The sequence below is a fragment of the Sapajus apella genome, unplaced genomic scaffold (assembly GCF_009761245.1).
Source record: "Sapajus apella isolate SASKATOON/1434 unplaced genomic scaffold, GSC_monkey_1.0 scaffold43, whole genome shotgun sequence".
Lineage (NCBI taxonomy): Eukaryota > Metazoa > Chordata > Mammalia > Primates > Cebidae > Sapajus > Sapajus apella.
Window position 1 is genome coordinate 10,798,956 of NW_022436983.1, and position 12,875 is coordinate 10,811,830.

The 12,875-nt window shown below is 52.8% G+C and overlaps 1 protein-coding gene across 11 annotated transcripts in view; it reads left to right on the plus strand.

Annotated features, from left to right (window-relative positions):
* Nucleotides 1-12,875, plus strand: part of ARHGEF10L (Rho guanine nucleotide exchange factor 10 like) — a 178,967-nt gene that overhangs the window by 62,534 nt on the left and 103,558 nt on the right. For all 11 annotated transcript variants that reach the window (XM_032300579.1, XM_032300583.1, XM_032300578.1 and 8 more), the window contains 2 exons: nt 3,974-4,159; nt 4,940-4,973. In XM_032300579.1, coding sequence (XP_032156470.1) covers nt 3,974-4,159; nt 4,940-4,973 — 220 coding nt within the window. The remainder of the gene's footprint in view (nt 1-3,973; nt 4,160-4,939; nt 4,974-12,875) is intronic.

Here is a 12,875-nt window from a genome sequence, read left to right on the forward strand (position 1 = left end):
ATCATGGCTCACTGCAGCCTTGAACTCCTGGGCTCAAGCCATCCTCCTGCCTCAGCCACCTGAGTAGCTGAGACTGCAGCCACATACCACCATGCCCAGCTGATTTAAAAATTATTTAAAAAATTTTTACCTTTATTTATTTTTTTGAGACAGAGTCTCGCTTTGTCACCCAGGCTGGGGTGCAGTGGCACAATCACAGCTCACTGTAGCCTTGAACTCCTGAGTTCAAGTGATCCTCCCACCTCAGCCTCCCAAGTAGCTGGGACTACAGGCATATGCCACCACACCCAGCTAATTTCCTCATTTTTAGTAGAGACGAGGTCTCACCAGGTTACCAGGGCTGGTCACAAGTTTATGAGCTGAAGCCATCTTTCTGCTCTAGCCTCCCAAAGTGCTGGGATTACAGGTGTGAGCCACAGTGCCCAGCCTATGTTTTAAACTTTTAAAACTATCACCTATAGATGCGACAACAGGGATGCGTGTGTGTATGTGTGTGTGTGTTTCACAAATGCTTATCATGTACCTACCATATGCTGGACATTGCACTAAATGCTGAGGATGTAACAGTAAACAAAACAGACAAAAATACATGCCCTTGTGAAGCTTATATTCTAGTAGAGGAGACAGATGGCAACGCAAATAGCATTATAGCATCATATGCTGACAGCAGCCGTAGAGGCAGGTAAAATAGACCGGGCAAACTGGGAGTCTCAGCAGAGCTCTGTGGCAGCGTGCAGAGAGATGCTTAGCAGTAAAGATCTGAAAGAGGGGAGAGCCGGAGAATTTACCCATGGGAGGAATGTTCCAGGTCCTGGGGCCGCAAGTGCAGAGGTCCTGAGGGAGGAGCACACCTGGCACATTCGTGGTACAGGAAGGAGATCAATGTGGCTGGAGTGGAGGGAGCAAGGGATGAACAGAAAATTCTATGTGCATATGCACTTGCCTGTGTGTGTGCGCGTGCGCGCACACACACACACACACACACACACACACCCACCCCTACCCAATGTGTATATAGCTGTAACAAAAGTGTCAAAACCAATATTGAAATTATACCAAGGTAAATTCATTAGTATCACATTATTTTGTAATACATTATTTTAATGTATTATCTAATACATTATTATAAACAATACATTACTTTTTAAACATCTGAAATAATTCAATACCAAATGTATTTTATTTGGTATTATACCAAAAAGAACACCCATATGATTTTATTAATATTAGAATACAGCAAATGTTTAGGAACATCTGAAACATCAATCCAAACACCAAATGATTGGTGTTATTTAGCTGATTGGGAATCCCCTAATTGAACTAATGAGCCACCAGGTGGTTGGGAACTGCAATCTGAAGTTCACAGATCCAGCTTCCACCCAAGCCTGACCACCCAGGGCAGAACATCTGAGGGCTCCAGCTGCTTCCGGAACCGGCAAGGCTTAGGTAGAAGAAGTGTGTGAAAGGTGAATGGAGCTGGGTTCCAATTCATTCCCATCGGCTTAGCGGCTGACTGCAGGCATTGCTTTGCCTTTGTCTCTGGGGTCTTGGGTAAATGGAGATGACCCTGAGGCTGGCTCAGGAAGCTGCTCTGGGCATAGCTCAGGTTCTCTCAGGACTTGTTTCTTGACACCTGGGGAAGGAGTTTACACTACAGGCCACATGGCTGCCCAGAGTCCACCCCTGCTGTCCTGGCCTATGGGATCCCTAAAGCCCCAGGAGACGCGGCTGTGTCTCCTCCTCCGTGGCCTCAGAGGAAGTTGGGCACTTCTCCCTTGGGGAAGGGAGGGTATGCCCTGGGCTTCCGTTGCAGTCAAGCAGCTGAAGAAGGGGTTTCCTACATCTGCCCCCAAAATACTATGCTCTGGGAGCCTCCAGGTCATTGTAGGGGAGTAAATAGATTTTTCTAGTTTGAAAGACTGTTGGAATCAGATATGCCCATCTGTCCATCTGTTCATCTGCTGGCCTGTCTGTTCATCTCTGTTCCAGCTACCTCCTCACGCATCACTCATCCATCTGTCTAATGTTTATTGAGCACTTGCTGGGGCTGGGTCCGCAGACCCATGGACTAGAAAATCCGGTTTGTCCTCAAGGCTCTGAGGCTGGGAGGGGAAGAGTAATTCCAACAGCTGGTATTGTATAATCCTTACATCTACAGGCGCTGTGCTGAGGGCTGCACCTACCCCAGTGGTTCTCAGATAGTGGTGATTTTGCCCTCCCCGGGGACATATGGCAATGTCTGCAGACATTTTTGGTGGTCACAGCTGGAGGGTCCCCCTGGCCTGTAGTGTGTACAAGCCAGGGGTTCTGCTAACCGTCCTACAGCGCACAGGACATCCCCCATCCCCATCCCGAAAAAGAATTATCCGGTCCAAGTGTCAATAGTTCTGAGGTTGAGAACCCTAACCTGCATCCCAGTTGATGTTCATGTCAGCCTTATGGGGAAAGTGCTGTTTTTATTCTCCATTTTGCAGGAGAGGAAACCAAGTTCAGAGAGGTAAAGTGACTTGCCCAGAACCACACAGCTAGCGGGGAGCTCAGACAGGGCCATGTGAGTGCAGAGCTCACATTCTAAGCTGTGTGGCATGTGCCATGACAGGACTGCTTAGGGCGGTCAGCTTGGCAGATGTTTAAAACAAAACCAACCTTCCAGCTGGTTTTGCAGTGGGTTTGCATAAGGCAGGGGATGGAGTGACTGAACTCCTGAAGTTCTGTTCAGCCCAGAGTTTAGGAAGGAGGTCTTTTTTTTTTGAGATGGAATCTCACTCTGTCACCAGGCTGGAGTGCAGTGGTACAATCTCAGCTCACTGCAACCTCCGCCTCCCAGGTTCAAGTGATTCTCCTGCCTCAGCCTCTCGAGTAGCTGGGATTACAGATGCGTGTCACCACATCTGGCTAATTTTTTGTATCTCTAGTAGAGACAAGGTTTCACCATGTTGGCCAGGCTAGTCTTGGACCCCTGACCTCATGATCTTCCCACCTCGGCCTCCCAAAGTGTTGGGATTACAGGCATGAGCCACCACGGCCGGCAAGGAAGGAAATCTTCTAGGATGAGGATTGGGGAACCTCCATGTGGTGAATTGGCTGGAAAGGTGAGGGCTTGTGCTCTCTGGGATAGAGAATTCATTCTTTCACTTGTTCAACAAAAGCGGCTGAGCTCCTAGTCTGGACCAGTCCAGGACCCGACAGTAGAGGGGACAGCCCCTGTGAGGTGTCTGCTCTCAGAGATTTGAGCTTGGTGGGAGGTACAAACAAGGGGCAGGGCAGAGAAGAGAGGCCCCGCCTCCGGTAGTAGGCAAGGAGGGCCTCTAAGCTTGAATTGAGCTTTTATGGGTGAGGAGGACAGGAGTTCATTGTCAGGAAGGGGGCCCCCCAGGAGGGGAAGAGCAGGGAATGAGGCCTAGCAAGCTGACCTCCATGCTGGAAGCTCAGTGCCTTCCTCTGCTCCAGCCAGTCTGTGCCCTAGTACCTGAGAGCTGGCTGCCTCCAAGCCTGGCCATTCCTAGGCAGCTGTGTTTCATGCCGCCGCACATACCAAATCAAGTGTAGCGAGAAGGATGCGCCTGTCTGTGCTCATTTGCACACACAAAGCACACAGACACATGAACACAGAAACATACAAGAAGGCTTGTGTTCATACACATGCATTTAAAAAGACCACCTTGCTTGCAAAACAGGGCAATAGGAAATAAGAGGAAAGGTATACATTGAAGTACTGATGTGCACAGGCTCACCCCAAGAGCACACTCGCTTCCCTCCCTCTACTGCCACTTGCTTAGAGACCTAACCCAACCCCATCCCCCGGCCTTTTGGGCACTGCAGGGCCATCTGGCTTGGGTTTGATGGCTCTCATTCCCCAGCTCAGACCCGAGGTGCTCACCCTGTTCCAGCCCATGCCCACCTACCCCAGCTGCCTGTCCGTTGACCAGACCCCCAAGATCCTGCAGCTTGGCCAACTCCTCCTCTCTTCCAGGAGATCAGCTGGTTCCAGGAGCCCCAGGCCCCTCCTCCGAGGCAGAGGACGACCCAGGAGATGCCTTTGAGTTTGACGACAGTGATGATGAAGAGGACACGAGCACAGGCTTGGGCGTCCCCAGCCTTGCTCCCAAGAGGGACGCAGACGCCCCACTGATACACTTTGACTCCAGCCCTGTCACTGGTAAGATGTTTCTGGGAACTTCCGGTCCTGGAGCTACAGGGAGCATGAAGAACTGGGCGGAAGCTCCAGGTTCCCAGGAATGCCTGGTGTTCCCTCAACTGTCCCCAGAAAGCATGAAGGGAAAAGCCACTGGGAAGAAGCTATAGTCTATTGCCTCCCTTGGGAGTTCAAAATTCCTAGCATTCCTGCAACATCTGGCGCACTCTGGCACATTGTGAATGGAAGCAGTTAGCCTGAGTTTTGCTTTGGAGACAGTTGCTGCCCAGGGCTCATGACTCTGAAGTCCTCCCTGCAGCTTCTCCTAAAGAATCCACACCAGCCAGAAGAGCAGCCTCCCAGAGGTCCCCTCTCCTGTCTGCCTTGGGGAGCTGGCAACCCCGGGGGGCAAGAGGGCCCTGATAAGCTGGTGTTAAATGGCAGCATCTGGGCTCTTATATTCTGTTATCCTGGGGACCAGACTGGAACTTCCTGCAGGCTTGGGGACAGTGAGCTCCCAGAGCAGCTGGGGGTGGAGGGCAGGCCCAGAGCAGGCAGGGTGGCTGCCCCGGGTTCTGGCTGGAGTTGGGAAGTGGGCCATGGGGTGGGTGGGGGTGGTGCAGGCCAGGTAGGGGAGCTGATGACTGAGCCAGGACTGGGGGAGGGAGGCGGGGCTCAGCAGGCACCCAGGCTGGCCGGGCCCTGTCTGCAGCGCCCCTGGGGAGGCTGGGAAAGGGGCGGGGAAGGGCTGAGTGCTTGGGGCCAGCCTCTGGCCTGACAGGCTCTCTCTCTGCTCTTCTGCAGACCCAGATCCAGTGGCTGCACCGCCCAGCACAGAGTAAGTGAACCCTGCTCCTTTGCTTTGGCGGTCGGAAACGAGGAGACACTGGTCAAGGGGTGGAGATGGGATGGAGCTGAGGCCCAGAGGACCTGACTGGTCTTTGGGTAAGGAGGAAAGCGTTTCATCCAGGCCCTGTGCCTGGGGGAAGAGGCCAGTTCCTGAAACTCATGGTACGTTTTCCTTTATTTTGCCCGCAAGCCTGTGAAGACAGCAGGAGACAGGCGTGGCTCCAAACCCTGCCTCTGCCCCTCGCTAGCTGTGTGGCCTTGGAGGAGTCACAGGAACTCTCCAAGTGTCAGTCTGTTCACAGGTGAAAGGGAAACAGTAAGAGCACTCCTTCTGTTGGGTTTGTCCTGGAGCAGCTAAGGCTGCCTGGTGCTCAGTGTGTGTGTGTGTGTGTGTGTGTGTGTGTGTGTGTGTGTGTGTACTGGGGGAGGTTGGGGGGGTTTGGGGTTGGAGGGTGCAGCCCATTGGAATTGTTTTTGCAGTTGCCATTTGTCTTGCTAATGCCATTCCCATTCCTGTGACAGTTGCTGTTAGGGACCCTGCCCTCTGTGCCTGGGACCTGTCAGAGGCAGTGTAGCCTAGTGGTCAGGACCCTGGATGTTGGGGTGAGGGCCTGCATCTTGTCTGTGGTCCCCACACTGGCCACAGGTCCTCATGTCAGTCAGGTCCCCCTGGGCTTTGGTTTTCTCATCTGTGAAATGGGCCATTGGGTAAGATCCCCAGCCTCATGGTAGGTGCCTCATCAAGGCACTTGCTTTTTATCACAGTTCTTCTTTGTCTTCTGCAAGTCAGGTCTGGATTGGAAGGGTAACTGGGCAGCTGGGCGTGGTGGGAGCTGAGGCCTCTCAGGACCAGGTGCTTAGAGCCTCCTTGCCTAAGCAGTGTGGGGGGGGTCTAGACTCCAAATGAATGGCCCAGGCTTCTGGGACCCTGAGTTTAAATCCTGACTACCCTGGTAAGGGGAGGCATGTTCGAGTCTCCCTTTGTCTTCCTGGGGTGCACCAAACTGAGCAAGAGGGGCTAATTCTCAGGCAGGTGTCACCCAGTGGGAGGTTTCAGAGATGAAGCTCGCAGGCCCAGGCCCCTGAAGGAGAAGTTCTTACATGTGCTTATTTGCTGTCCAGAGTGGGTGGACTGGGGGAGGGGTTTCTGCTGAGCCTGCTACTGTGTAATTAAGGTCAGAATTAGGGGCCAGCCTCTCCTCCCTGATTAGGGACCTGAAATGAATCAGCAGCCATTCGTCCTGCACCTGGGCTGGGAAGGTCTGTGACAGCTGCTATCTCCCAAGGGATTGAATTCTCCAGGGTGGGCTAAGAGGGAAGTTGTGGAGAAACTCACTGTGGTGGGAGATGCAGACGCATCAGAGTGGGACAGAGACGGACGCCCAGGAACCTGGGATGCTGTCTGGAGGGGAGGAGGGGTGGGGCCGTCAGGGGAGACTTCTGGACCAGGTCCTGGCTCAGCAAGCGAGTGGAAATTCACCATTCAGGATGGCAGAGGGGCAGGGGGAGTGCCTGCGGAGGAAGTCCCTGAGCAGAGGCACAGAGCTGGCACACAGGGTGGAGAGCACACGTCCACCCGGGTTCCAGCACACTCGCTTCCTTCAAGCCACCCTCCTGGAGACCCCAGGAGTTAGGTGATGTGCCCAGGGTTCCAGGTAGATAAGTACATGCTCATTCAGAACAGCGACCAAGGCCCCTCTGACACCGAGGCCAGGTGCTTGGCCACCGTCCTTCCCTGTCTCCGGGAGCTCAGGCCCTGGTTCCTGGTGAGAGAGTGTGGCTGGCTTCATAGGAATGATCTGAAGCCTATGTGTACATTTTTTGAAATAAGAATTTTGCCCACTCAGAGATGATCTCTGCGCTCCCAGGAGAGTGGCGTCTAAGCAGTTGGTGGAATGTTCCATGGGTCCCTCCTGGGGAGCCTTGCGAGGCAGTGCCTGCTTCGTGATTCCTGGTGAGGCCCCTTCCCTTGACATGGGAACAGAGCAAAAAGAGCCCCCTTTTTGCTTCCCCAACACGGAAATCTTGTGAGGGCAGAGGAGTGTGCAGGTGTGTCTCTCCGCCAGCAATTGCCTCTATGGGGACAGGGACTTTTTGAGTTTTTTGGAGGGTGATGTTGTGTTTGCTGCCAAACCTCATGGTCTAGCACAGGGGCAGGCACAGGGTGAGTGCCAAGGATGTCCTTGTTGAATGAATGATGGACAGAAGGAAGAGGGGTCTGTGTCTCTGTGGAAGCGAGGAGAAAACCAATGGCATGTCATTGTGGGCGCAGTGGCTCTCACCTGTAATCCCAGCACTTTGGGAGGCCGAGGTGGGTGGATCACTGAGATCAGGAGTTCAAGTCCAGCCTGGCCAACATGGTGAAACCCTGTCTCTACTAAAAATACAAAAATTAGTTGGGCGTGTTGGTGAGTGCCTGTAATTCCAGCTATTGGGGAGGCTGAGGCAGGAGAATTGCTTGAACCTGGGAGGTGAAGGTTGCAGTGAGCCGAGATCACACCACTGCACTCCAGCCTGGGTGACAGAGCAAGATTCCATCTCGAAAATAATAATAATACCTGCCTCAACCTCCCGAGTAGCTGAGATTACAGGCACCTGCCATCACACCCAGCTAATTTTTGTATTTTTAGTAGAGATGGGGTTTCACCATCCTGAGTAGCAGGGATTACAGGCACCCACCATCATGCCCAGCTAAATTTTATATTTTTAGTAGAGATGGGGTTTTACCATCTTGGCCAGATTGGTCTCAAACTCCTGACCTGAGGTGATCCACACGCCTGAGCCTCCCAAAGTGCTGGGATTACAGGTATGAGCCACTGCACCTGGCCCATGTTATCTTATTATTTCTACCACCAGGAGCCCTAGAAGGAAAGGACTAGTGAATATGCCCATTTTGCAGATGAGCAAGCGAAGGCTTAGAGAACTGAAGCAATTTACCCAAATTTCATGGAGCTAGTAAATGGCAGGGCTGGGACTAGGCCTGTTTGCCCTAAAAGCTATCTACTGGGGCCCACAGGGTTTGCTTCCCCTGGTGGATTCTGAAGCATGTGCACTCATGTCCATCCTAAGCCCTCGCTAGGGGAGTCACCGTTGAAAGAGCAGCTCTGAGTGCCCAGTAGTAGCCAGGAAACGTGAGCCCTGCAGATGCTGGCTTCTTGTGTTTCTGCACCCTTCACCTCTTAGTGCAATAGCCCCATGTACTCAGCCCCCTCTGGAGTTGTTTGCTTTTCCTGTTTAGTTTTGCCTTTATCCCCCTGTGACCTCAGCAGTTTTCTGTGGGTCAGGGTTTTGGCTCCTGGCCGTGGTCTCAGGGATTCTCATGGGCTCCCCAAAGGTACCTGGGCTACCCCTTCCTGGGCTTTTCTGGATAAGATGAAGTGTGCTGCCTGTTCGCCAGTGTCTCATTGGGTCCTGGAGCCAGGGGAAGGAATGGGGCAGCCGGATTCTTGGAAAGGATAGGGAGACCCATCCTCCCTGGAAGTATCAGGGGCTGAGAGGATCAGGTCAAGAGGAGACCAGGCTCAGCAAAGCAGTGTTGGCACAGGATGGAAACAGGGTGCTTGTGGCCTGTGGCTTCTGAGGCTGCTGGGTGTGGAGGACACAGGGGCTCTTGGGAAGGGCAGGTCAGCAAGGCTGGAGTGGCCCCGCATGTCTGGAGGAAATCTTCAAGGTTTTTCAGATTGTGCAAACCTAGTCTGGAGTTGTTTGGAATCTTGGGCTTCTCCGTGCATGCACTATTTCCCAAACTCAGAGCCTTTGAGCCTCCTGTGCCCTGTCCTGCAGGGTCCATGTGGGGCGGGAGGCCTGGCAGATACCAGCTGTCTTGCTGTGGAGTCCCTCATGGGAGGGTTATGGGGACCAGGCCCTTCTTTCCATTAAAAATCTTTCTCTAAAGGTCCCGGGTCAAAATTGTAAGTTGGAAAAGCTGGGTTTTGTCTTTTCTTTCCTTCTTTTCCTTCTCTGAGGGTGGAAATAAGGGCTTCCAGGTTCAGTATCAGAGCTGGGACCTTTAGATCCCAGACCCTTGGGACCCACATGGCCTCTCCCTTGAGAAAGCTACATGCAGGGTACCTGTTTGGTGCACCTGTTCATGGTATAAATATGCCTTCAAGGAATCCTGTGACATCCCTCCCTTTATCCCTGAAGTGAGTGGTAGGACTCTGCCTCACTTGCTTTTTTATCCCAGTGCCTGGGACAGAGATGGTGCAGCAATACTAACAGCCTACCTCAGCACGGACTTGACAGTTTACATCTCATTTTGATTCTCACGACTGTGGGAGGCAGAATCCTGGCCCTTCCACCCCTCGGAGATTTCCCCGTCCTCATCCCCAACACCTGCGAATCTGTGATGCTGCGTGGCAAAGGGACTCAGCAGATGTGATTAAGTGAGCGACTTTGAGATGGGGAGATGATCCTGGGTTATCCATGGGTCCAGTGTAACCACAGGGGTGGTGACAAGAGGGAGGCAGGAAGGCCAGAGTCAGAGAGAGGTGGGAAGATGCCACGCGGCTGGCTTTGGAAATGGAGGATGGGATTGTGACAAAGGAATGCAGGTGGCTTCCCGAGGTTGGAAAAGACGGGGATGGCTTCTCTCCTGGAGCCGCCCCTGCTGAAACCTCGAGTGTAGCCCTGCGAAGCCCGTGATGGCCTTCTGACTTCCACTACTGTGAGAATAGTTTGTGTTTTAAGTCACTAAGTGCATGGTTATCTGTTACAGCAGCCGTAGGAAACTAACACGGCCGCCCCTGAGAGAGGAAATGATCATGGGTGCCGTTTTGCAGACCCAGGAGAGCAGGTCACTCGTCTGTGGGGCTGGGCTGGGCTGGGCGGGCAGGTGTGGTGTTGGGCTCAAAGCCTGAGGTCAGGGGATCCATTTGCTCTTCCTCTACGGCCCTCTCTTGCATCTAGGATGGTGCTCTGCTGACTGGCTGGGATTCCCCTGCCTTTCCCTTGAATCTTACTGTCCCTCCACCCAGCACCTCTTTACTGAGTGACTGAAATGGGGACCGAAACGCTCTGCCAGGCCGTGTTATTTTTACGTGTCTGTGTGTATGTTTGGCTCTAGGGCCAGATCATAATGGCCTGAATGTACCCAGCACTCCTTACACGCTGGGCTCTGAGAGCTTTCCCTCCCCAATTAATCCTTGCAACACTCTCATGGGACAGGCGCTAATATAATCTGCATTCTAGAGATGTGGATACTGGCACAGAGAGGACATAACAGCCCAACGTCACAGAGAAAGATGGGCAGAGCCAGAGTTAACCCCAGCTGGCTTCCAGAACCTGTGTTCTAGCCCCTCTGGTGCTACTGTCTCCCAACAGAGCTGGTTTGGATCCTGCCTGTACTAAACGCCTGGGTCACATTAGCTGTGTGGCCCAGGATGTGTTCTTTGGCTTCTCTGCCTAACCCTCAGTTTCTTTCCTTTTCTTTCTCTGTCACCCAGTCTGGAGTGCAGTGGCACAATCTCGGCTTACTGCAACCTCTGCTCTGCCTCCCTGGTTCAAGCAATTCTCCTGCTTCAGCCCCCAAGTAGCTGGGATTACAGGCACCTGCCACCACACCTGGCCAATTTTTTCTGTATTTTTAGTAGAGACGGGGTTTTACCATGTTGGCCAGGCTGGTTTTAAACTCCTGACCTCAAGTGATCTGCCCACCTTGGCTTCCCAAAGTGCTAGGTGTGAGCCACCACGCCTGGCCCCCCTCAATTCCTAATCTCTGTGAAGTGGGGTGATAAGACTCACTCGATGGCGCTGCTGGTGGAGATGAAATGAGAGATTAGGTGCTTACACCGTGAGCTGCTCATTGCCACTGTCCCCAAAGGTTGTAGATTTGTCTGGGGCAGACTCCAGGCACAAGGGACCCCTCACTGGCCAGTGCATTGCTTAGCATTACCTGAGATGCTCGTCAGTCCATCCTTCCTCCCCTCCTTCCTTTTTGAAAAAATATACGTTTGTTGTAGAAAAATTAGAAAGTACAGAAAATGGTAGACTAGAAGCACCCTTTTTTGTTGTTGTTGTTGAGACAGAGTCTCGCTCTGTCACCCAGGCTGGAGTGCAGTGGCATGATCTCGGCTCACTGCAACCTCTGCCTCCCAGGTTCAAGCAATTCTCCTGCATCAGCGTCCCGAGTAGCTGGGACTATAGGTGCCCGCCACCACATTCAACTAATTTTTTTTTTATTTTTAGTAGAGTTGGGGTTTCACCGTGTTAGCTAGGATGGTCTTGATCTCCTGACCTTGTGATCTGCCTGCCTCAGCCTCCCAAAGTTCTGGGATTACATGCATGAACCACTGCGCCCGGCCAACTAAAAGCAACTTTTAATCCTACCATGGTGTGTTTCTATCCAGCTTCTTTGCTAGGCATGTATACAAGTACGCATCTTTTTTTTTTTTTTTTTTTATAGAACTGTGGTTTTATTGCACATGCTGTGTTGTGGCTCACCTTGTTGTTTTTTTTTTTTTTTTTTTTTTTAAACCTAATTACCTATTATGACAATTTCCCCAGCGGAACTTGTATTGTTCTGTAACACCCCATGTGGCTCTTGATAGATTCTTTCGAGGGGTACAGGGCCTCTCCATGTCTGACTGCCAAGCCCTGTGGCCCCTGAGACATTAGGGAGGGAGCAGGAGGCCGGAGGCTGGGGCTTTAGCCCAGCATGCGCGTGGGAGGTCAGCTATACAGAGATGGTTCAGCGTGCTTGTGGGGGGGCTAGCTGTACAGAGATAGTTCCCCAGAGGCCTCGAGGCTCCCTCCCTGCCGAGGTCTGTGATGTGATGCCACCCGAGGGATGCTCCAAGACTTCCCCTGGGGTTTCCTCACTGCTCTCCACCCACCCAATAAGGAGATCTCTGACCGTGATGGGGTGGCACAGGACAGACCCGCTGGGTCCTAGAGGCCCTCTGTGCACAGGATGGCCGGCCACAGCGGGAAGAGGGAACACTTGCAGGTGAGGGACCGGCTGCCTGGGGGAGGGGTGGAAGGGAGGAGGGGCAGGGAAGCAGCCACACGAGGCTGTACCACATGCCAGCCTCTGCGCCAGAGATTTACATACCTTCTTTATTGACTCCGTACCAGAACCCTGTGAGGGAGGCAGCGTTGCCTCATTTCACAGATATGGAAACTGAGGCATAGAGAAGTGCTAAGTGTTTTATTTGTATCATCTCACTGAATCCCCACAGCTGGAAGTAGGACTGATACTTCACCCTGTTCCACATTCAGTGGCGTGTCCCAGTGCACACAGCCATGGCTGAGCCACAGTCTTCTCCCAGGTCATGGTCCCGGAGTGTTTGCTTTTAACCCACTCATGCCTGGGAGCCTTGGTTCTCAACTCTGTCTGCATGCTGGATCCCGCAGGGAGCTTTCCCTGACCAACAGTCAGAGTCACTGGCCTGGCATCCACATCTTCTAGGGGTGACCTGCTGACTCTAGTGGGCAGCCAAGCCAGACACTCTCTTAGGTCCTCAGCTTTGACATGCTGTACAAACAGAAAGCGGCCAGGGCCAGAGACCCCACAGCAGGCTGAACCTCGGCTGCATGTTCCTCCCTTTCCTTGGTGTCTCCTGGATCGGGCCATCATGCAGTGGGGGAGTTTCTGAGGCCGGCGGTGGGTTACACTGTGTGGGGCTGTCCTATGCAAACTCTCCTGTCCTGTCCCTCCCTGTGCTGAAGCTTGGGTTTTCCTTGAGGCCTTAAAAGGCAAATGTCATTCCAGTCCTTTTTAGTCCCCAAAGGTGATATTCTTTCCTTTGTCATATTTTTTATGCCTTGTCCCAGCAAGGTCCCTGGAATGCCTGTGCGTGCGGACCCCGCTGGCCAGGAATCCTTAGCTTGTTCTGGTTTTGGGTGTCTCCTCCCCAACCACTCACACGGTGCAGCTTCTGGGAAGGGACCC